The sequence below is a fragment of the Danio rerio genome, chromosome 12, assembly GCF_052040795.2.
Source record: "Danio rerio strain M-AB ecotype USA chromosome 12, GRCz13ab, whole genome shotgun sequence".
NCBI classification, from domain to species: domain Eukaryota; kingdom Metazoa; phylum Chordata; class Actinopteri; order Cypriniformes; family Danionidae; genus Danio; species Danio rerio.
The window spans coordinates 3,839,943-3,865,000 of record NC_141032.1 but is presented as its reverse complement, the minus strand read 5'-3'; the positions used below and the strand labels follow the sequence as shown (position 1 = coordinate 3,865,000).

The following is a 25,058-nucleotide window of genomic DNA, read 5'->3' as shown; positions in this document are numbered from 1 at the left end:
GTTTTCAGATGTTTCAATATAATGTTAGCAAATACTTTCTCTGTGAATTTATGTTTTTGAGTTTTTACTGCAGGTTTCACATCTGAATGCTGAAATCGGTTTCACTTGATTCACTGCTGTTTCTGTGTTTGTTTAGGGGGGATAGGAGCTGAACTCGGGCCCCCGCCGTCAGTGGACGAGGCAGCGAACACGTTGATGACTCGTCTTGGCTTTTTACTGGGAGACAAAGTGAGCGAGGGCTCTGAAGGGCCGCAGTTCAGCATGGAGGAGCCTGATGACGCGCAGGTCAGCCTTTACTTCTTCACCTCCTGCTGTAAATACACACCTCCATATTGTATAGAAGAGTGAATCTCAGATACTGCACTGCTAAAACCCTGCCAGCTTTATCTATCTATCTATCTATCTATCTATCTATCTATCTATCTATCTATCTATCTATCTATCTATCTATCTATCTATCTGTCTGTCTGTCTGTCTGTCTGTCTGTCTGTCTGTCTGTCTGTCTGTCTGTCTGTCTGTCTGTCTGTCTGTCTGTCTGTCTGTCTGTCTGTCTGTCTGTCTGTCTGTCTGTCTGTCTGTCTGTCCGTCCGTCCGTCCGTCCGTCCGTCCGTCCGTCCGTCCGTCCGTCCGTCCGTCTGTCTGTCTATCCATCCATCCATCCATCCATCTATCTGTTAAACTCGATGTCAAAATCGGTCAAGCAAACTTTATAAAAAAAATTTTAAATCTTTATTTTCCTAACAAGGTCTTTAAAATGTAACAATTTGATGAATGATTTACAGACCTGTGTATGTTGCAGGTTCAGGTCCAATATGTACTGAAATATTGTTTTCAGTTGTGCACAGTTCAACCCAAAGGGAGTTCATGTTTGTTGTAAATAAGGGTGTGTTTATTCTTTTGCAAAACGCTGTGAATAAATTAGGATTGTAAAGAGCAAATGCAGAGTAAAAATGTGAAGTATACATATTCAGTGGGTTGTACTCAGATACCTCACTCAATGCAGTGATGTCTAACTTTACTGTAGTTTTCAAATTACTGTGCAAATAGAATACAGTGCTGTCTTGAGAATTTTCAGGAAGTGTCACCAAAATCTGACTGTTTAGCATTGGAAAAAATGTCCAGAGTAAATTGTCATGATGAAAACATGACTAAGCCATTTGACTATCTTGTTTATAAACAATGATGTCAGAACTTTTTATCTTGATGACACTGACACTTTAATTGACATCAATACTTGCTTTTGAGAAATGAACTATCAATTTTGTGTAATTGATGCGCTTTTGCAGGTTATCAGCTATGTTTTGCAGTTTGAACTAAGTGTTTTGAGAAATGCATTAACTGTGGTGCAGAAATGCACTGGTGTTGTGAGAAACGCACCAAAGCCACTGAGAAAAACTGTAAAATTAGCTTGACAGATTTTGACACTAGTTCAACATTTGTGTATGTAATGACTCAAGTAATAACATGAAGACTATTAGTTTTATATGAAATGGCTATTCAGCATTCACAAGTTTAGTTCATTTTGACTGACATGACATAAGCAGATGAAAAAAAACAGTAGAGAGTGGTTTGAAAGGAATCGATGCATGTCAAAAATTTGCAATTTGTTGAAAGGAATGAGAAACTGCTACTATGATGTGCACAAATGACTGACTGTTTTGAGAAATGCATCAACTGTTGTGCAAATGTAAATAGTGTTGTGAGAAATGCACCAAAGCATCTAATAATAATAATAAAATAATAATAATAATAATAATAATAATAATAATAATAATGATAATAAAATAATAATAATAATAATAATGATAATAATAATAATAATAATAAAATAATAATAAATAATAATAATAATAATAATAATAATAATATAATAATAATAATAATAATGATAATAATAATAATAAATAATAATAATAAAATAATAATAATAATAATAATAATAATAATAATGATAATAAAATAATAATAATAATAATAATAATAAAATAATAATAATAATAATAATAAAATAATAATAATAATAATAATAATAATAATAATAATAATAAATAATAATAATAAAATAATAATAATAATAATAATAATAATAAATAATAATAATAATAATAATAATAATAATGATAATAAAATAATAATAATAATAATAATAATAATAATATAATAATAATAATAATAATAATAATAATAATAATAATAATAATAATTAATAATAATAATAATAATAATAATAATAATAATAATAATAAGAGACCATGTAGGTGTAAAATTACTAAGTCAACAGAATGTTTAAGGCACCAACCAAAATCTAGGGCCAGACATAATAATCACTGCAAATAATATAAGAGATGGTGTTTCTAATGAAAGAACACAGAACATTTTCATAATATCCAGTGCAATATACAATATACAAAATGAATGCTAATAATGTGGTCTGGTAATGTATGCATTGGAATAACGTCAATGGAATGAGTGCGTCATGAGTGAAGAAATCATTAGTGATAAAAGATGCAAATACAGTGATATTCGCAGCTGAGCTTATAGATTTGGTGCATTTGTCAGAACAACGTTGACATTTTCTACATCTGTCATGTTGATCAAAATCCACTTGTTGACTGTTGAATAGTTCCCTAAACCAAATGTCCCCACAAGCATGGCAACACCAGTATATTTTGACCTTGTGGGGACATTTAGAGTATACAGACTGTGCAGTATACATTTCATCACACACCTATGGGAAGTTCCTATGTGTGTGCGTGTGTGAGCATGTGGACTGTCTCCCTGACCTTAAGTGCTTGTGAGTGTTTTAAGACGAGGTGCTTTGCCTGTTGTGATGTTTGATGGTAATGGTGGGAGTGGGCAGATTAGCCGTGCCACGCTTCATTATGTCCTGCCTGAGGTCTCAGCGGCCGCCTAACCCGAACCGACAGTGGCCTGCCTGTCATAGAGCGCCACCGCTGTCCCATCAGGGGTGGAGAAAGCAGTTTCCTGCTGCCAGGCTCTGGACTTCCTGTGCTGATAGAGAGTAATTGCTGGACTCTGACCAAAAGCACACACTGAGGGCAGAGGTTTTGTGTGCAGGGTTTTGGAGCCAGTGGGAGAATGAGCCCATGTTCCCTCCTTTTTAAAAACGACCAATAGCTTTTGTTTTAGCCCCAGACTGCCAGTATTTTTATTTGATAACAAAAGATGCGCATAAACTACGATGACAACACTGTTACTAAACAAATTCCAGTATGCGCATTAAAAAAAGTCATGTGATTTTTGTTAGAAGAGATCATGTGATGATGAAAATGTGTGTGAATGGACAAACCAGCAGGCTGAGCACACTGTATGACATCTGAAATGTTGTTTTGGTCATTCTAAAGCGCATAACTATTTCAGTATTAGTGTTATTGTATTATTACTGACCTCCAGAATCGAGCTCCGTCTGTGCTCGGCGTCTCACGCCTTCAAACACTGCCATGCATTCATTGCGTATCGCCATACTGTCTTCTAAGGTGCAAGTCGTTTATTAAATAAGGAAAAGATTCGTGCAGCCTCTCCTACCGCAGCAAATTCAATTTTTACTGCTGATATTTGGCGCTAGTTAATCAGGAAGTGACGATTTTGTTTTCTTTGGCTTGTTGGATGGAAACGCTGCTTTATTCGTACGTCTTTTATGCGATATTCCAGTTTTGCGCATAAATTTAATACGTATATTTAGATGGAAAGTTAGCTAGTGAGAGTGTTTGAGCTCAAGCGCATCAAATGAAAAGCATCTTGAAGGGGGTGGGGCAAGTCAGATACTAGAGAGCATTTGATTGGTCAGAAGACTTGATGAGAAACTGAAGTATGAGTATAGACTGTAAAAGATACGGACGTAGTAGAGGAGTAATGTGCACAAAGTAGCGCGGAGTAAAATATAACAAAGTTTTAAGATTTTTGCTCAGGGTTAACCTTGGCATGCTTTCAAAGCTTTCGGCAGACGTCTTCCTTATTTTTATTTAAAAGTTAGTTGAAATTTGGATTAGAAACACAGTTAAAAAGTATAAAAGTATTTTTATTAGTCCATATATATTTTTTTTTTATATGTGAAAATATGTACGTATAATCTTATATTGTTGTAAATACCGTCTTCTAGGCTAAAAGATGGAAGCATTTCGAAAGATGTAAACAACACACAGTGACTTAAATATTTTTTTACGCAATTTTGGCGAAGCAGTGGCTGTAGGTAGTGCTATCGCCTCGCAGCAAGAAGATCGCTGGGATGCTGGTTCGAGCCCCGGCTCAGTTGCCGTTTGTGTGCCGTTTCTGCATGTTCTCCCTGCGTTCGCGAGGGTTTCCTTTCCTCCGGGTGCTCCAGTTTCCCGAACAGTCCAAAGACATGTGGTACAGGTAGGCTAAATTGTTCGTAGTGTATAAATGAGTGTGTGGTTGTTTCCCAGAGATGGGTTGCGGCTGGAAGGGCTTCCGCTGCGTAAAAACTTGCTGGATAAGTTGGCGGTTCATTCTGCTGTGGCGACCCCAGATTAATAAAGGGACTAAGCCGACAAGACAATGAATGAATGAATAAACGCAATTTTTTTCACTGTTTTGATGCAAATTAGCTCATAGATATCCTAAACAATCCTATGGGTGTCCTAACCAGTGGCGTTGCGAGGGGGAGGCTTTAGGGGCGTAAAACCCTGATGTATTCTCAAAAGCCCCTGATCATTTGGAATATGTTGCACTTACATAAAAAAGGTTGTAAAACATTTATTTTGTTATCGGAGTAAATAAAATTACTTCTAAAATTACTTCCCCTTATCTCTTTCGCCCCTAGCAATGCCACTGGTCCTAAGAATACTGAAACTAACATCTCTAAAACTTTATTTTAATTTCATGGGACCTTTAAGCGATCTTGTGTCCTTGTGTGTTCATGTTACACCATCATCTATCGACGAAGTTCAGTTTCAAAACGGTCAGATGAGATGCGGCTGCGGCCAAAAGTTCATTCGTTCATTTTCCTTTGGCTTAGTCCCTTATTTATCAGGGGTTGCCACAGTGGAATGAACCACCAACTATTCCAGCTTATGTTTTACGGAGCAGATGCCCTTTCAGCTGCAATCCAGTACTGGGAAACACCCATACACTCTTGCATTCACACTCATACACTACGGTCAGTTTAGTTTATTCAATTCACCTATAGCGCATGTGTTAGGGCTGTGGGGGAAACCGGAGCACCCGGAGGAAACCCATGCCAACATGGGGAGAACATGCAAACTCCACACAGAAATGCCTACAGGCCCAGCCGGGACTTGAACCAGAGGCCTTCTTGCTGTAAGGCAACAGTGCTAACCACTGAGCCATCGTGCAAGCATGAAGTTAATGGGAATTATTTATGTTAGTTTTAAAATGACCCAGTAATTGTATTTTATTAACATTATCCCTAACCCGACCATCACAGTAATGTAAAAACAGTAATTATATCGAGTATTAGTAATGCTATTTATTAAATTACCTAATTAATTTTATTTTATTGACATCTACCCCTATCCCAGCCCTAAACCTCACGCTCAAAGTAATGAAAGATATCAATTATTGTTGTACAGTGTCACAAAAATGATATTGATGTGCTTGTCTGCAGCTGTATCCCTTCTAGACTTAACCTTTTAAGACTCAAGAGCATAAGCACACACACTGAGAGCAGGTTTTTGTGTGCAGGGTTTTGGAGCCAGCGGGAGGATGAGTCCATGTTCCACCCTGACCAGCAGCACCGCGTCCCCTCCAGCCTGCAGCCCGTGCTCCACTCTGCCCTCCGCTGCTCCAGGACAGGCCGTCACCAGCCCCACATCCACCCTGGAGAGCAGAGACAGCGGCATCATCGGTGAGTGACCCACACACTGACCTATGACTGTTATTCTTCATGCAGAGATGCTTTGGGGTAGAGCTGGAATAAACACTGGATAAATCTGACATGCAATATTTAGTTTTTCTCTGTGATATGTGTTCTGATATGAATGCAGTTCCATTACATGCATTTTTATTTGATGTTCGACGTAATCTCAACCGAAACATGAAGAGAGGGCAGGACATAGAGTAGCTCCTCCCCTTTTTTAAAAACAGCCAATAGTCTTTTGTTTAATCACAGCTCTGCCAGGGAGAGTGGTTCAACACAAGCGCATCAAAAGAGAAGACGCTTGAAGAGGGCGGGGCATGTCAGATACTAGAAAGTATTTGATTGGTCAGAAGTTTTGATGAGAAACTGTATGAGGTGTATGAGGTGACTTGAAAGTTCAAAGTTCAGTTTTTAAGCTTAAGACCCCAAGAACACTTAATATTTTGGATGCATCGAATGCAAACTTGAGTGCGGTACTCGCTCTAGAAGTCCTTATCTATTACCAAACATTTAATCCATGCAACCCATCCAGGGTAACAAATAGTCTTTGTCTTCCCGATTATAGTAGACAAGTCAGATTGTGCGTTTGCTTTTTAAATTTTGCTAGAATTCAAATTGTAATAAATACTGTAGTGTATTTTAGTTTACTTTTTACTACAATAAACTGGTTTATTATAGTATAATATACCCTATAGTTGTAGAAACCTACAGCATTGGTTCATGTGTTTATATTATTGAAGTCGTTGAAAACAATACAATCATCACAACAAATTAATTCAAGTACTTTCCTATAGCGTGGTTATAAAATATATATAGTATTTAATATAAATAACTGTATTATTTACTATACTTTCCTATAGTGTGGTTATAAAATATATATAGTATTTAATATAAATAACTGTATTATTTACTATACTTTCCTATAGTATGGTGTAACAATAATATAGTATTTAATATAAATAACTGTAGTATTTACTATACTTTCCTATAGTGTGGTTATAAAATATATATAGTATTTAATATAAATAACTGTAGTATTTACTATACTTTCCTATAGTATGGTGTAACAATAATATAGTATTTAATATAAATAACTGTAGTATTTACTATACTTTCCTATAGTGTGGTTATAAAATATATATAGTATTTAATATAAATAACTGTAGTATTTACTATACTTTCCTATAGTATGGTGATACAATAATATAGTATTTAATATAAATAACTGTAGTATTTACTATACTTTCCTATAGTGTGGTTATAAAATATATATAGTATTTAGTATAAATAACTGTAGTATTTACTATACTTTCCTATAGTATGGTGATACAATAATATAGTATTTAATATAAATAACTGTAGTATTTACTATACTTTCCTATAGTGTGGTTATAAAATATATATAGTATTTAGTATAAAAAACTGTAGTATTTACTATACTTTCCTATAGTATGGTGATACAATAATATAGTATTTAATATAAATAACTGTAGTATTTACTATACTTTCCTATAGTATGGTGATACAATAATATAGTATTTAATATAAATAACTGTAGTATTTACTATACTTTCCTATAGTGTGGTTATAAAATATATATAGTATTTAGTATAAAAAACTGTAGTATTTACTATACTTTCCTATAGTGTAGTTATAAGATATATATATAGTATTTAGTATAAATAACTGTAGTATTTACTATACTTTCCTATAGTGTGGTGATAAAATAATATAGTATTTAATATAAATAACTGTAGTATTTACTATACTTTCCTATAGTATGGCGATACAATAATATAGTATTTAATATAAATAACTGTAGTATTTACTATACTTTCCTATAGTATGGCGATACAATAATATAGTATTTAATATAAATAACTGTAGTTATTACTATACTTTCCTATAGTATAGTTATAAGATATATATATAGTATTTAGTATAAATAACTGTAGTATTTACTATACTTTCCTATAGTGTGGTGATAAAATAATATAGTATTTAATATAAATAACTGTAGTATTTACTATACTTTCCTATAGTATGGCGATACAATAATATAGTATTTAATATAAATAACTGTAGTATTTACTATACTTTCCTATAGTGTGGTGATAAAATAATATAGTATTTAATATAAATAACTGTAGTATTTACTATACTTTCCTATAGTATGGCGATACAATAATATAGTATTTAATATAAATAACTGTAGTATTTACTATACTTTCCTATAGTATGGTGATACAATAATATAGTATTTAATATAAATAACTGTAGTATTTACTATACTTTCCTATAGTATGGTGATACAATAATATAGTATTTAATATAAATAACTGTAGTATTTACTATACTTTCCTATAGTATGGTGATACAATAATATAGTATGGTGATAAAATAATATAGTATTTAATATAAATAACTGTAGTATTTACTATACTTTCCTGTAGTATGGTGATACAATAATATAGTATTTAAGATAAATAACTGTAGTATTTACTATACTTTCCTATAGTGTGGTGATACAATAATATAGTATTTAATATAAATAACTGTAGTATTTACTATACTTTCCTATAGTATGGTGATACAATAATATAGTATTTAATATAAATAACTGTAGTATTTACTATACTTTCCTATAGTGTGGTTAAAAATAATATAGTATTTAATATAAATAACTGTAGTATTTACTATACTTTCCTATAGTATGGTGATACAATAATATAGTATTAAATATAAATAACTGTAGTATTTACTATACTTTCCTATAGTATGGTGATACAATAATATAGTATTTAATATAAATAACTGTAGTATTTACTATACTTTCCTATAGTATGGTGATACAATAATATAGTATTTAATATAAATAACTGTAGTATTTACTATACTTTCCTATAGTGTGGTTAAAAAATATATATAGTATTTAATATAAATAACTGTAGTATTTACTTTTCTTTCCTATAGTGTGGTGATACAATAATATAGTATTTAATATAAATAACTGTAGTATTTACTATACTTTTCTATAGTATGGTGATACAATAATATAGTATTTAATATAAATAACTGTAGTATTTACTATACTTTCCTATAGTATGGTGATACAATAATATAGTATTAAATATAAATAACTGTAGTATTTACTATACTTTCCTATAGTATGGTGATACAATAATATAGTATTTAATATAAATAACTGTAGTATTTACTATACTTTCCTATAGTATGGTGATACAATAATATAGTATTTAATATAAATAACTGTAGTATTTACTATACTTTCCTATAGTATGGTGATACAATAATATAGTATTTAATATAAATAACTGTAGTATTTACTATACTTTCCTATAGTGTGGTTAAAAAATATATATAGTATTTAATATAAATAACTGTAGTATTTACTTTTCTTTCCTATAGTGTGGTGATACAATAATATAGTATTTAATATAAATAACTGTAGTATTTACTATACTTTTCTATAGTATGGTGATACAATAATATAGTATTTAATATAAATTACTGTAGTATTTACTATACTTTCCTATAGTATGGTGATACAATAATATAGTATTTAATATAAATAACTGTAGTATTTACTATACTTTCCTATAGTATGGTGATACAATAATATAGTATTTAATATAAATAACTGTAGTATTTACTATACTTTCCTATAGTATGGTGATACAATAATATAGTATTTAATATAAATAACTGTAGTATTTTTTGATGTGGGAGCATGCTTCTGATAGCTCCTCTTCTTTTCCACAGCCACCCTCACCAATTACTCAGAGCCGATGGACCGGAGTGGGAAACACGGCGACGGCTCTCGGGGAAGCAGCCTGAAGCTTTGGCACTCACACAGATCTACACTGGATTCCAGTCTGTACCGCGTAGATGAGAACATGACCGCCTCCACCTTCAGCCTCAACAAGATCCCTGAGCCAAGCTCCGCCCACTACTCATCTCACCCCACCCCACTCTACCTCATGCCCCGCCCCAACTCAGTGGCAGGTGAGTCTGAAGCCCCGCCTCCTCTGCCTCTGGATGTTTGTGTGCTGTTGTTGTTTTTGGTCTCTTTATCTGTCTTGATTGTGAATTCCTGTTGTGCCACTCGATGCACATAACAATCCCGCTGCTTGGGGAACAGCTTCCTGGGGCAAATCCCAAACACGCAACAAAAGATATCTGGACATCATGTTGATCAGTAAAGTGTGTTGCACAGGGCTGACGGTGTTCAGAATATAACTATAATATAAGATCTGTTTGAGTTTAGGATTTACTTTAGATTTTAAAGTGAATTTGACCACAATATACAAGGTGGATGGATGGATAATATTGTTTATAGACAGATAGATAGATAGATAGATAGATAGATAGATAGATAGATAGATAGATAGATAGATAGATAGATAGATAGATAGATAGATAGATAGATAGATAGATAGATAGATAGATGGATGGATGGATGGATGGATGGATGGATGGATGGATGGATGGATGGATGGATGGATGGATGGATGGATGGATGGATGGATGGATGGATGGATGGATGGATATTAATGTTTATGGATGGATGGATGGATGGATGGATGGATGTATACAAATGTTTATGGGTGGATGGATTCATAGCTATTAATGTTTATAGATGGATGGATGGATGGATGGATGGATACAAGTGTTTATGGGTGGATGAATGAATGGATGGATTTATAGATATTAGTGTTTATAGATGGATGGATAAATAGATGGATGGATGGATGGATGGATGGATAAATGGATGAATACTAATCTTTATGGATGGATGGATGGATGGATATTAATGTTTATGGATAGATGGATGGATGGATAGATGTATACAAATGTTTATGGGTGGATGGATTCATAGCTATTAATGTTTATAGATGGATGGATGGATGGATGGATGGATGGATGGATGGATGGATACAAGTGTTTATGGGTGGATGAATGAATGGATGGATTTATAGATATTAATGTTTATAGATGGATCGAAGGATAGATGGGTGGATGGATGGATGGATGGATGGATGGATGAATATAGATAGATGGACGGATGAATGAATGGTTATTAATGTTTATGGATGGACGGATGAATGAATGGTTATTAATGTTTATGGATGGATGGATAGATACTAATGTTTATGGATGGATGGATGGATGGATGGATGGATGGATGGATGGATGGATGGATGGATGGATGGATGGATGGATGGATGGGTGGATGACAGATAGATACTAATATTTATGGATGGATGATGGATGGGTGGATGCATACTAATGTTTATAGATGGGTGGTTGGATGATACTAATCTTTATTAATGGATGCATGGATGAATGGATGAATTGATGGATAGTAATGTTTATAGATGGATATTAATGTTTATAGATGGATGGATAAATGGATGGATAAATATTCATGTTTATAGATGGATGGATGGATGATGGATGATGGATGATGGATGGATGGTTACTAATGTTTATAGATGGGTGGTTGGATGATACTAATCTTTATTAATGGATGAATTGATGGATAGATGAATGGATACTAATGTTTATGGATGGATGGATGGATGGATGGATGGATACTAATGTTTATGGATGGATGGATATTAATGTTTATAAATGGATGGACGGATGAATGGGAGGACAGACAGACAGGTAGACAGGTAGATAGATAGATAGATAGACAGACAGACAGACAGACAGACAGACAGACAGACAGACAGACAGACAGACAGACAGACGTCATATTTTAAATAGCCCGCATCTTACAGTTAAATCAAATGGAAAATGAATCGCCTCATGAAATGTCCTTCTATATTAATTCAGCTGCTTTATATTCAAATGCGATCGAAATGAAATGTAAAAGGCGTTCTTTATTTAGATCTGAACGCCACACAACCCTGCTGTCCAGGTTAATGCACTCTATCAGCTATCCAGTCCCACAATGCCATTAAAGCCCAGAACAATCTCCTTCAGTTTAACTCAATCATTCGCTGGCTTCACTCAGACTGCAGTTTGTGACGGCATCAGTCGGGTCATGGACAGTACGCTTCAACTCCAGTGTGCACAGAGAACAGATGAGAGGCGTCTAATAGCAGCAATAATGATGAGTCTCCCTGAAGTAAAAGCTAAATCTGTCTGATGATGTTGATATGTCTCTTATGTAACGCGGTGCCTCTTCATTCCTGGCTGATTGTGTTACTGTGCAAGTAATCAGCATTGTTGTGTTTCTGAGAAGACCCTTTTTTTTGGAGACTGAGAACAAGAGATGTGAGGTTATCTAGAAGGAAAGTGGCTCTCAAAAGGGATGTAAAGATTATTTGTTAATCCGGTATTCACACTGTTGAACTAAATATACTAATAACTAATTCATCATAATGCAAATCTGGCTGCAGGTAGATGTTTCAGGCCTGTTGTCAGCCTGGTAAAAGGAGTGATTCTTTTTTTTCTAAAAAAAATGGACCTTTTATCAGTCATACACCTCATTTTCTATTTAATTATGAGATTTAAATACTGCTTTAGTGTCATTTTAAGCACTATTTTTAGCTGAATTGGCTAAAATATTTCCTAAAGATTTAGAATAAAGAAATAGGAATAAATACTTATTTTTAAAATACTAATTCATCATGTCATGTATCATTAGAACAAAAAAGGGATCTGTTAAAGTTTTAAATTAACAACTGTAGCCTATTGCAGTGTTTCCTCCAAGCGGTGACCTCCCGCTCTCTCTCAGGGAGCCAATACGGAAGTAACTGAAACTGCAATTCATCGACTCGCCTTTAGGGGCTGGCTCCAGGAACACTAGATGTTCACCGGCTGTAGTGCTAAATTGGCCAATTTTACAGCTGATAAAACCATGTTTATAGCCTGGTAAATCTGGTTTTGGTGTATATATCTAATAATACCCTTCATGACAACTGTGAAGAGGTGAACTTTTTTTATAACTCATCTGTTTCATGTATATTGAGGTCGTACTCACACTAGGTACAGTTGCCTCGAACCGGGCCAAAGCACGCTTGTTCCCCCTCCCGTCTCCCCCGACAGCCCGCGTTCACACCACAAAGGGGCTTCGGCACGCTTACGTCATCGCTGCTGCGCTGTTCAGTGAGAAGCGCTCTCTTACTCAGCAGCACAGTGGAGATTTCTCTAGTTATATTGTTTCAGTTGTTTGATATGCAGTCAAATATTCCGCCAAACAGTCCTAAGGGATGCGGGGACACGCAGTCAGATATTTCGCCGAACAGATCCGCCCCTTTTGGCGCTCATAAACAATCATAAAGCTCTCGTGCTGCAGGAATGAGGAGGTCTGCTGAAGCCGCGCAGCTGTCGTGCAGTGAGGAGTTTGCGTCTTTAATAAACTATGGCAGTTTGCGTTCACTGAACAGTAAGAATGATTAATAAATCCATATCAAACAGCCCCTTAAAAGTCACGTCTCGCTTTCAGTTTCGGGCTTTGGCGCGTTTTGCACTCACACTACAAGCGTACCGCACCAAAGCCCAAGTGAACTGCGCTCAGGCCCACCTCTTCCAACCGGGCCAGGGCCGGCCAAGTGAACCGTGCTTGAGCCCGATTCAGCGCACTCACACTTCTCAAACGATCCGGGAAACGGGCCTGGGCACGGTACGGATGGCATAGTGTGAGTAGGCCCTAAGTTATATTAAGTCTGCATAATTAAGGATGGGGCCACTTGAGTGACAGTAAGGTCTTGCTGCTCGCTGTCTCATCACCTTAGCTGATTCCGGCTGATTAGCCGCTGAACTCTGCATACACACACTCAAAAAAATGGATTATGGCTTTAGTTGGTCCAAAGAATGTAACTATGCTTAAATTAAACAATTCACTTCTGTTTGTTTATTAAAATCAAAAGAGCTGTGTTGGAAAAAAATAGAAAAAGTAAGTTTTCCAATTGAAAGTGCTTGCTTATATAAAATGCAACCCAAGCTCATTCTGGAAACGTAGCCCCGCGGACGTTCCTGGAGACTGCGATTTACGTGGCCGGAGGTACGCAAAGGCCGCGTTTGTTTTTTTTTTCGAGCTAACGCTGCGGGGCGTTGTGGCGCCGCTCCGCCCCTCCTCTTCGCGCTCGCCGGCCGACGGCTCGCCTCCGAGTGGAGGGCTTTCCCGACGCAATCAGTTTGTCCGCCTAGCTCACAGCGTTGCGTCGGCGGAGCGGAGGCCCCGGACGAGGAGGAGGAGCCGGAGCCGGCCGCGGTGGACGACGACCGGGATCGTGTCCGGGGAACAGCGGGTTCCAGAAATCAGGTAAGACGAAAAACGGAATCCGAAAAATAAGGGCGAGAACGCGGCGGGATCCGAAAACGCAGTCGTAATCGAAGACGGGGGCTTTTGATTTATTTTTATTTTTTCCGATTTGGCGGCTTTTCGCGCGCGAAAGGCGCGGGTGCGAACGGTGCGCGCTCCCGAGAGGCGCCCGAGACGCGAAAAAGCGCGCACAGCGGCCTCTTGCGGATCCGCGAAAACAAAAAAATGCTCGAATACGTACCTCCCGGGACGTAAATCGCGGTCCGCAGAAACGTCCGCAGGGCTACGTTTCCACAATGAGGCCGGGTTGTTAAAATGAATGAGAGTTGTGTTGCTTCTGCAGTACCACATATTGGTCAATAGGTGGTGTAATATCTGCACATGCGCATTTTCAAAGCAACACAGGAAGGAAGATTCAAACCACAGCATTCGCTCTTATTATTTGGTATGTGATATGATATGATTTTTAATCGAAACCGATCGAAATTTATGCTCAATTTCGATTATCGAATCAAAAAATAGAATCGTCGATCCTCCGGCATCGCGATCCTCCGCCCGCCCCCGCTGCAAATCCGCTCGCGAAAACTACACACTCAGGCCCTGTTTACACTGTCTTTGTTTTTAAATGGCATTTTAGAAAGACAACGATTTGACATCTACAGTGGCGTGTAGCATTTCTGAGCAGCCCTCCTTCCTCTCTACCTCTGAAAATGCACATCACGTGACCACACAGACACAGCCATGCGCTCGAGACAGCAGGTCCAGGCAGTCAGAGGGCTGCTTCAATCTTTCACTCACTTGTACTTAGTCATTTTAGCGAACACCTCAGATACTGTTGGCTGGTTCCTGTTGGTTGTGCATCTTTTTTACCGACGCCATTATAACGACACAGATCACTGCCTATTCACGAGTCCCGCAGAAAAAGTGATTGACAGGTGGTAATTATGTGTGTATCTTGCCTTTATTCATTTACTGTATGATTTGTTTATGGGTAAAACAAAGACCAGGCAGGTCAGGTAGTTTAAACGGTAGGCTACAAATAATTAATTGGTCATTAATTAATTAATTATTCATAATCGAAAATCGAATCAAATCGTGCCTTTAGAATCGAAAATGTAATCGAATCGAGGATTTGGAGGATCGTGACACCCTTAATGGTAATCAATAGATGAAGATTGCAGTACATATTGAGAAAGTGCACAAAGTTTCTCCAATGTGGACACACAGGTGAGATTTTTTAGTTTTTATGTGTTTATATTGGCGACGTAGCTGCACAGTAGGTAGTGCTGTCGCCTCACAGCAAGAAGGTCGCTGGTTCGAGCCTCGGCTGGGTCAGCTGGCATTTCTGAGTTTGCATGTTCTCCCTGCGTTTGTGTGGGTTTCCTCCGGGTGCTCTGGTTTCCCCAACAGTCCAAACACATGCGGTACAGGTGAATTGGGTAGGCTAAATTGTCCTAAGTGTATGTATGTGTGCGAATGAGTGGGTATGGGTTTCCCAGTGATGGGTTGCGACTGGAAGGGCGTCCGCTCCGTATAACATGTGAAGTTTATTCATAAACTAATTTCGAGAGGATCACGTGCTTATGATTTATCACGGCCGGTCTCGCATTAGCTAATCACCATCTTCCAATCATACGAGCCCTAAGCTACTATAAATAGCCACAGTTTTCAGTTCACTTTATCTTCGTCTGGAAGAAACCCCCCTCCTCCCCTATTCTCCTCCTTTACCTCTGATTGGGCGGCACGGCGGCCAAGTGGTTAGCACTGTGAGCCCCACAGCAAGAACACTGCCAGCCCTGGTTCCACAGGACCGGTGGGTGTTTCTGTGAGGAGTTTGTATGTTCTCCCCGTGTCCGCGTGGGTTTTCCCCGGGTTCTCCGGTTTCCTCCCACCATCCAAAGACATTCAACATACATAACGATCAAGCTTTGTCTAATCCCTTGTGTTTCCCTAGCTACCGCAGCAGGGGAGTTCTGAGATCCACCGAGCTCAGGCTCCCCTCTCGCTCTGCCAACGGGAGGAAGCCCCGGGCTCGAGGAGCCCTTGAGCTCGGGGCTCTCTCCCTGGACAGCATGCCAAACAAGCTTTTATAAATCATCAGCTAAGTGTGAACTCTTGAAATGCTGAATAGTTGGCGGTTCATTCCACTGTAGCGACCCCGGATTAATAAAGGGACTAAGCCAAAAAGAAAATGAATAAATGGATGAATATGTGGACCTTTTCGGGTTCAGTTTGATATATTTTGGTAGTAGTTGTGGGGCTGAAGTCGTCATTGGTAAAGAGAGTTCACTGTGGATGAGAATAGGAGGACCTGAAATCTGCTTTTGTGCAGGTCACAGACGGTGCGATTGTTTATTCAGGGCCGCCGAGGATCATGGGAGCAGAAACACTCATTAAACATGTATCGTGAAGTGTCTTTCACATCAGTCAGACAGAATCACAATGAGCCCGTCTCCACAGTTGTCCGTCTGGATGTCTTTTCAATATATTTTTGTGTCTTATGTATGTGGGTGGCACGGTGGCTCAGTGGTTACCACAAACGTCTCGCAGCATAAAGGTCACTGGTTCTAGTCCCGGCTGAACCAGTTGACATTTTAGTATGGAGTTTGCATGTTCTCCCCATGTCTATATGGGTTTCCTCCGGTAGCTCCGATTTCCCCACCACAGTCCAAACACATGCGCTATAGATGAATTGGATGAACTAAATTGGCTGTAGTGTATGTGTGAATGAGTGTGTATGGGCATCCTTTGCGTATAACATATGCTGGAATAGTTGGCGGTTCATTCCACTGTGGTAAATAAGGCACTAAGCCAAAGGGAAATGAATGAATGAATGCATTTTTACCAGTGTGCAGAGATCATCAGCATCAGTACGTGCGATCCTCGCCTTAATAATTGCTTAGAAAACAAATCCCTTCCGAACGAGGGATGTGTAGGAGGAATGAAAAAAAAGAAAGATGAAAGGCCGGCGTTATAAATAATGCACTGAGGTAAGCGATGATCTCAGTGAATATGAGAGCGAGAAATACTCACTGTCAGCTCGGATGATGTAAGGAGGACTAAATAAACAGGAGGAAAGAGAAGTGGAAGGAAGACGGAGAGGAGATGAAGGTGTGAATGGAGACTGGAGATTATGTAATGGAGATGCTGGAAGATATGGAAACATCTTAATTACAGGTTTCTAGAGGAGAATGAACTGAAAGAAGGAGGATGGAGGTGTGATGTAACACAATAAATGTTGAGCTTAAAGGGATAGTTCACCCAAAAATAGGTCACTCATTTGGAATTGGTTCAAACCAAATGATGATGTTTCGGGAAATGTTCTAGCTGCACTTTTCCATACAATGAAAGTCAATAGAGTTGATTCCAAACATACAATTGAAGTAGCCCCCCCTGTATATTTTGTTCCCCAATTTCTGTTTGACGGAGAGCAGATTTTTTCAGCACATTTCTAAACATAATGGGCTCTATTTTGACGGTCCATGCGCAGAGCGCAAAACGCAGGGCGCAAACGCTTTCAGGGCGTGTCAGGACGCGTTTTTGCTTATTTAAGGACGTGAAATCTGCCTTACGGCGTGGCGCATGGTCTAAAAGGGTTGAGTTTATTTTCTTAATGAGTTATAGGTGTGTTTTGAGAATAAACCAATTAGAGTCTCATCTTCCATTCCCTTTAAGACCCAGCTGCGTCGCGCCAAGAGCGCATTCGCTATTTACAGGACGCAAAGTAAGTCTAAGTGGAAAAAATGAGCATTTCACAAGCAAACAGTGAACAGTTTTTTAACAGAAAACTGTTAAACAGAGCATCTACTGCGTGAGAATGAGAGATAATGGATCACTTTCACATTCGCTCTTGGATAGGGAAACCTTTACGCACAGACATCAATTAGTCTATAAATAAATAATTTTGTTTGTTAAGCGCAAATATTTTTTTACAAACTATTTCTATATTCAGTTCTAATTTCCAGCAAACGAATAAATGAACAATAATAACAAAATGTGCTCAAAAACCTGAGTTATATCCTAAAACACATGCTGTGCCCCATATGGTCTAAAACCTGACAGGTGGGCAAATCTAAGCTTGTTTTTAATAAAACAAATATAAATATGGATATAATAAATAATACTGATAATAATAATAACATTATACAAAAGCAAATTGTTATGAATGAACTGAAAAAGCCTCTCGAGATGAAGAAGACATAAAAGCAGTGATTTTTCATATTTATGTAGGCTAGAAAATAATATGTTTTTTAATATTTTAATCCTTTATATTTATATTCTATATCTATTCTTATTATATCCTATATATATCCTTAATATTTACATTTTTTCATATGTAAAGATATTTGCCTATTGCTCTCTTGTGTGTATTAAGCAGTGCGTAAGCGAGGAGCAACTCTGCGCCAGAGTTTAGACCGGGTTTGTTTTGGTCTATTGAAAAATCTATTATAGATTCTCAAAATAGCGACGCGCCAGCGGTCCGCCTCAGAACGCCTTCCTTTTTAGACCAGAACGCCTATGGGCGCACAAATGAGCGCTAATGCATTTGCTATTTAAACAGCGTAGCGCAACGCCTCAAAACGACTCTTGCGCCAAGCTGAAACTACCAAAAGACTACTGCGCCACGCCTTGCGCCACACTGCGCCAGGTGTATGATAGGGCCCAATAGTTTTAATAACTCATTTCTAATAACTGATTAATTTCTCTTTGCCATGATGACAGCACATAATATTTGAACAGACATTTTTCTACTTTGCCTACTTCACTACAACTAAAATTACTACAGTGACAATGCTGCCAGGGGACACAAAGGGATGGGATGCTATACCGAAAAGAAATATACAGTAGCTGTAAATACCCTGCGACTTGTAAATGAAGATGAAATAACGAAACATAGCTTAATAATTCCTTCTTAAATAATGAAGAACTTGTTAACAAGCTTTATTATCATTGTAAACTTGTGTAATGTAATGTGTATTTATATATAGTGTATTTATGTATGAACATACACCCAAAGTGCTTCACATTCATGAGCAGGGGTCTCTCCACATCACCACCAGTGTGCAGCATCCACTTGGATGATGCGACGGCAGCCACACACCAGCTATTGGTGGAGTGGAGAGACAGTGATGGAGCCAATTGGATAGGGATGATTGGGAGGCCATGATGGATAAGGGCCGATGATGGGAATTTGGCCAGGGCAACGGGGTTACACCCCTACTCTTTCACGAGAAGTGCCATGGGATTTTTAATAACCACAGAGTCAGGACCTCGGTTTATCGTCTCATCCGAAAGACGGCACTCACTGACAGTATAGTGTCTCCTTCACTATACTGGGGCCTTAGAATGAACACAGACCACAGATTGAGTGCCCCCTGCTGGTTTCACTAACACCACTTCAAACAGCAACCTAGTTTTCCCATGTGGTCTCCCATCCAGCAACTTACCAGGCTCAGCCCTGCTTAGCTTCAGTAAGTAATCTTGTGCTGTAGGCAGGGCCCGATTAAGAACACATTGGGCCCTGGGGCTATAGCAAATCCAATTTTTTTACCTCACAAAAGTATATATATATATATATATATATATATATATATATATATATATATATATATATATATATATATATATACACACACACACTAATATATTTATATACTATATATAAATATAACATCATCCATGTTGTTGTTGTTGTTATTAATATTATTATTATTATTATTATTGTTGTTATTATTATCAATAAATTACTAATTAATATTGTTTTCTAATTTTAAACCAATTGATTTATATTTGATTATTATATATGTTTTCTATTTTATTAAAATAGGCCTGCAAGAATAAAAAATTAAGGTGATGACATAATATGAACTTTAAAGTTTAATCTTTAAACCTTTACCTTTAAAATAATTCTTTATAACTTTAGCTGACCATAAATCCCTGACGATATGATATCTTTAAAATAAAATAAAATAAAATAAAATAAAATAAAATAAATAAATAAATAAATAAATAAATAAATAAATAAATAAATAAATAAATAAATTTATTTATTTATTTATTTATTTATTTATTTATTCATTCATTTATTTAGCCTAAATATACTGGGAAATGGATAAAAATATTCTTTTTCAAAGTAAGATGTACTCATTTATGTTGAGCACTGTAAAAAAAAAAAAAAGCATTTTGGAAGATCCCCATAAGGATTTAATTTTATTGTGAATCTGCAGTAATGAGTAGTTTTGCAGACTCGTCCACCCGCAGGTTTCTGGATGAGAGCACCTGTGGCTCTGAACACACACTCAAACTCTATTTTACAGTATTATCTCAGAGCAACACTGTCTTGTCTCTCTCTCTCTCTCTCACACACACACACACACACACACACACACACACACACACACAACCAAAATCAATTTCAAAGTTATTATTTTTTGTGCTAGAGAAGCCTTTCTCTTTTATCCACTCTGTGAAGTCATTCTGTGAAGACTCCTTGAGCACCGTGGAATATGTCGTTCCTGTTAAAGAAATAAGCATCAAGCTGGAAATAACACACACTTCTTTTCATAGATGACAAAAGTGTCTCTCAGGATGCCATGTGTTGCTGTGTTTGTGTGTGTGTGTGTGCGTGCGTGCGTGTGTGTGATTGAGTACAGGAGTGATTAGGCCTGTTATTATTCTTACATGATGATACAGTAAAATGATTAATAATTGCAGTAATAATACTAATAGATATTGAATGGCGACACAGTTGCGCAGCAGGTAGTGCTGTCACCTTACAGCAAGAAGGTCGCTGGTTCGAGCCTCGGCTGGGTCAGTTGGCGTTTCTGTGTGGAGTTTGCATGTTCTCCCTGCGTTTGCGTGGGTTTCCTCCGGGTGCTCCGGTTTACCCCACAGTCCAAACACATGCAGTACAGGTGAATTGGGTTGGCTAAATTGTTCATAGAGTATGAGTGTGAATGGATGTTTCCCAGAGATGGGTTGCGGCTGTAAGGGCATCCGCTGTGTAAAACACAAGCTGGATAAGTTGGCGGTTCATTCCGCTGTGGTGACCCCAGATTAATAAAGAAACATAGCCAAAAAGAAAATCAATGACTCAATTATGTTGTTGTTATCATGTAATATAATTATTATTGTTATTATTATTATTTATTATTATTATTATTATTATTATTATTATTGTTATTGCAGTTGTTTTATTATTATTATTATTATTATTATTATTATTATTATTATTGTTGTTGTTGTTATTAATATTGTTATTATTATTATTATTATTATTGTTGTTGTTATTAATATTGTTATTATTATTATTATTAATATTGTTGTTGCTGTTGTTGTTGTTGTTGTTGTTGTTTTTGTTGTTGTTTTTTGTCATTTTTATTTTTACTATTGTTGTTGTTGTTTAGTTATTATTGTTATTATTAGTAGTAGTATTTTTAGTGTTTTTGTTGTTATTATTTTTATCATTATTGTTTTTGTTATTATTGTTATTATTATTATTATTGTTATTATTAGTATTTTTATTGTTGCTGTTATTATTATTTTTATCATAATTGTTTTTTGTTATTATTATTATTATTATTATTATTAGCGTTTTTATTGTTATCGTTACTATTATTATTATAGTTGTTGTTGTTGTTATATTAATTCTTTTTTTATTAATTTATTTATTATTATTTAAATTGATTTATTATTTTATTTTATTACTTGCTGACAGCACTTATTTATTTATTTATTTTGTACTTAATAATAAAGTATCATTTCTTACTGTTAAATTTGTATGTATTATTTATTTATATTCATTAATATTTATTTATTATTTAGTAAAGTTTATTGTATTTATTAATATATATTTGTTCACTTCAATTTATAAAAAAAAAAATTCATTTTATTTATTTTAAAGCGTGATAGCCACAACTATAAAAACATCTACAGTAACGATTCTTTAAAATATATCAGATGCATTTGCAATTCTATTTATGATGCATAAATAACAAACATCTTCTGTTTTGGGTTGCCTGTACCTTTAAGAGCAGATAATTGACTTGTTGAGGAGTTTCATTAGTTGTCAGGTTCATTTAGCTCGGTGCAGTCCAGTCCCACCCGAAGGATCCTGATTTTCTCCAACTCCTCCCCGACATTCCCAGCTGCTGCGCTCAACCCAAATACAGCCCAGACCACTTCCCATGATTCCCAGTCTCCTCCAGTCCTCAAGCACACAGTTTAGACAAGTCAGAGCAAAGCTTGACCTCCATAGATCCACACTTTGGGTATGGCTTTCCTGCTGGGACTGAATGGAGGAACTTGGAGGTCTTTATTTCTGTCTTCCTGATCCAGATTTAATCAGACACTTGTGGGAGCGTTTAGAAGTGATCATCTCCAGCCTGTCTGTCGCTTCATATGTAAATCTGGGATTTTGTCAAATTGTAATATGGATTTCAAGACAACGTGGATATGACAACGTTTGTAAGTTTGTTGTGGTTGTCAGATGCTCTAATATTGTGTTTTGAGTGGTTGCTAGGGTGTTATTGTGGTTGACAGGGGTTATTTTAAAATGTAAAAGTTGTTGCTATGGTTCGTAATGGTTGCTAGGCTGATCCTTGTGGTTGTCAGGTGTTCTATTACAGTGTTCAGAGTGGTTGCTAGGGTGTTCCTTGTGGTTGCCAGGTGTTCTATTATTTAGTTCTGAGTGGTTGCTAGGGTGCTATTGTGGGTGCCAGGTGCTCTATTAAATGTTCTAAGTGGTTGCTACAGTATTCGATTATATGGTTCAGAGGGGTTGCTAGGATGTTCTTTTGGTTGCCAGGTGTTCTTTTGTAGTGTCTGAGTGGTTGCTAGGGTGTTCAGAATGGTTGCTAGGCTGTTCCATGTAGTTGCCAGGTGTTCTAATATTGTGTTCTGAGTGGATGCTAGGGTGGTATTGTGCTTGCCAGGTGTTCTATTACAATGTTCAAAGTGGTTGCTAGGGTAATCTATTATAATGTTCCGAGTGGTTACCAGAATGTTTCTTGTGGTTGCCAGGTGTTTTATTTAATGTTTTAAGTGGTTGCTATGGTGTTCTGTAAATGGTTCAGAGTGGTTGCTAGAATGTTCCTTGTGGTTGCCAGGTGCTTTATTATTGAGTTCTGAGTGGTTGCTAGGGTGTCATTGTGGTTGCCAGGTGTTCTATTAAATGTTCTAAGTGGTTGCTACGGTGTTTGATTATATGGTTTAGAGTGGTTGCTAGGCTGTTCCTTGTGGCTGCCATGTGTTCTAATACAAGTGTTTGTTCAGGTGTTCTATTAAAATGTTCAGAGTGGTTGCTAGGGTGTAATTGTGGTTGTCAGGTGTTCTATTATTGAGTTCTGAGTGGTTGCTAGAGTGTTGTTGTTGTTGCTTGAGTGTTCTAATACAATGTTTTAGGTGGTTTACTCGGGTGTTCTATTATAATGTTCAGAGTGGTTGCTAGAGTGTTCCTTGTGGTTGTCAGGTGTTCTGTTATTGAGTTCTGAGTGGTTGATCGTGTTATTGTTGGTGTTCTAATACAATGTTCTTAGTGGTTGCTCATGTGTTCTATCATAATGTTTAGAGTTGTTGCAAGAGTGTTCCTTTTGGTTGCCAGGTGTTTTATTGTTGTGTTCTGAGTGGTTGCTAGGGTGTTATTGTGGTTGCCAGGCGTTCTGTTATTGAGTTCTGAGTGGTTGCTAGGGTGTTCTTGTGGTTACCAGGTGTTCTATTATTGAGTTCTGAGTGGTTGCTAGGGTGATATTGTGGTTGCTAGGGTGTTCTAATACAGTGTTCTTAGTGGTTTCTCTTGTTTTCTATTATAATGTTTAGAGTGGTTGCAAGGGTGTTCTTTGTGGTTACCAGGTGTTCTATTATTGAGTTCTGAGTGGTTGCTAGGGTGTTATTGTGGTTGCTAAGGTGTTCTAATACAATGTTCTTAGTGGTTGCTCATGTGTTCTATTATAATGTTTAGATTGGTTGCCAGGGTGTTCCTTGTGGCTGCCAGGTGTTCTATTATTGTGTTCAGACTGGTTGCTAAAGTGTTCCTTGTGGTTTCCAGGTGTTCTATAATTTTTTTTACTCAGAGGTTTCTAAGGTGTCCATTGTGGTTGCCGGGTGTTCTATTATATTGTTCAGAATGGTTGCTAGGTTGTTCATTGTGGTTTAAAGGTGTTCTATTATAGTGTTCATATTGGTTGCTATGGGTGTTTCTTGTGGTTGCCAGGTGTTCTATTTTCTGTGTCCTGGGTGATTGCCAGGGTGTTCATTTTCATTGCCAAGTCTTCTATTACAGTGGTCAGAGAGATTGCTAAGGTGTTCCTTGTTGTTGCCAGGTGTTCTACTATTGTGTTCTGAGTGGTTGCTAGGGTGTTCACTATGTTTGCCAGATGTTCTATTGTAGTGTCCAGAGATGGTGATGGGATGATGTTTGTGGTTGCCAGGTGTTCTATTATAATGTTCTGAATGGTTGCTAGTGTGTTCATTCCGGTTGCCAGATGTTTCATTAAAGTGTTCAGAGTGGTAGCAATGGTGTTTATTGTGGTAGCCAGGTGTTCTATTATAGTGTCCAGAGATGGTGGTGGGGTGTTCCTCGTAATTGCCTGGCGTTCTATTATTGTGTTCTGAGTGGTTGCTAAGGTGTTAATTGTAGTTGCCAGATGTTCTATTAAAATGTTTTAAGTGGTTGCCAAATCATCAAACAAAACAACCAACGAGAGACATTTAAAAAGAAAAGAATTTGTAATTTATTTAAATTTAACATGAACAAACATAAATAGACAGGTTATGAACAATCAAGCATTCATCAATAGATAATGGTTTTATGGTGTAATTGTTTTTTAAAATAATATATGAATTCCATATATGTTTATGAATTCCAGTTTTGAAGTTGTACGAGGAAGTTCTCATTCCTTGCGG

General features: G+C 36.8%; 1 protein-coding gene across 11 annotated transcripts in view; it reads left to right on the top strand.

The window, feature by feature from the left end:
* tanc2b (tetratricopeptide repeat, ankyrin repeat and coiled-coil containing 2b) overlaps window positions 1-25,058 on the top strand; it is a 267,309-nt gene that overhangs the window by 191,151 nt on the left and 51,100 nt on the right. For all 11 annotated transcript variants that reach the window (XM_087275633.1, XM_087275632.1, XM_087275631.1 and 8 more), the window contains 3 exons: window positions 137-285; window positions 5,683-5,845; window positions 9,641-9,883. In XM_087275633.1, the coding sequence (XP_087131759.1) occupies window positions 137-285; window positions 5,683-5,845; window positions 9,641-9,883 (555 nt within the window). The remainder of the gene's footprint in view (window positions 1-136; window positions 286-5,682; window positions 5,846-9,640; window positions 9,884-25,058) is intronic.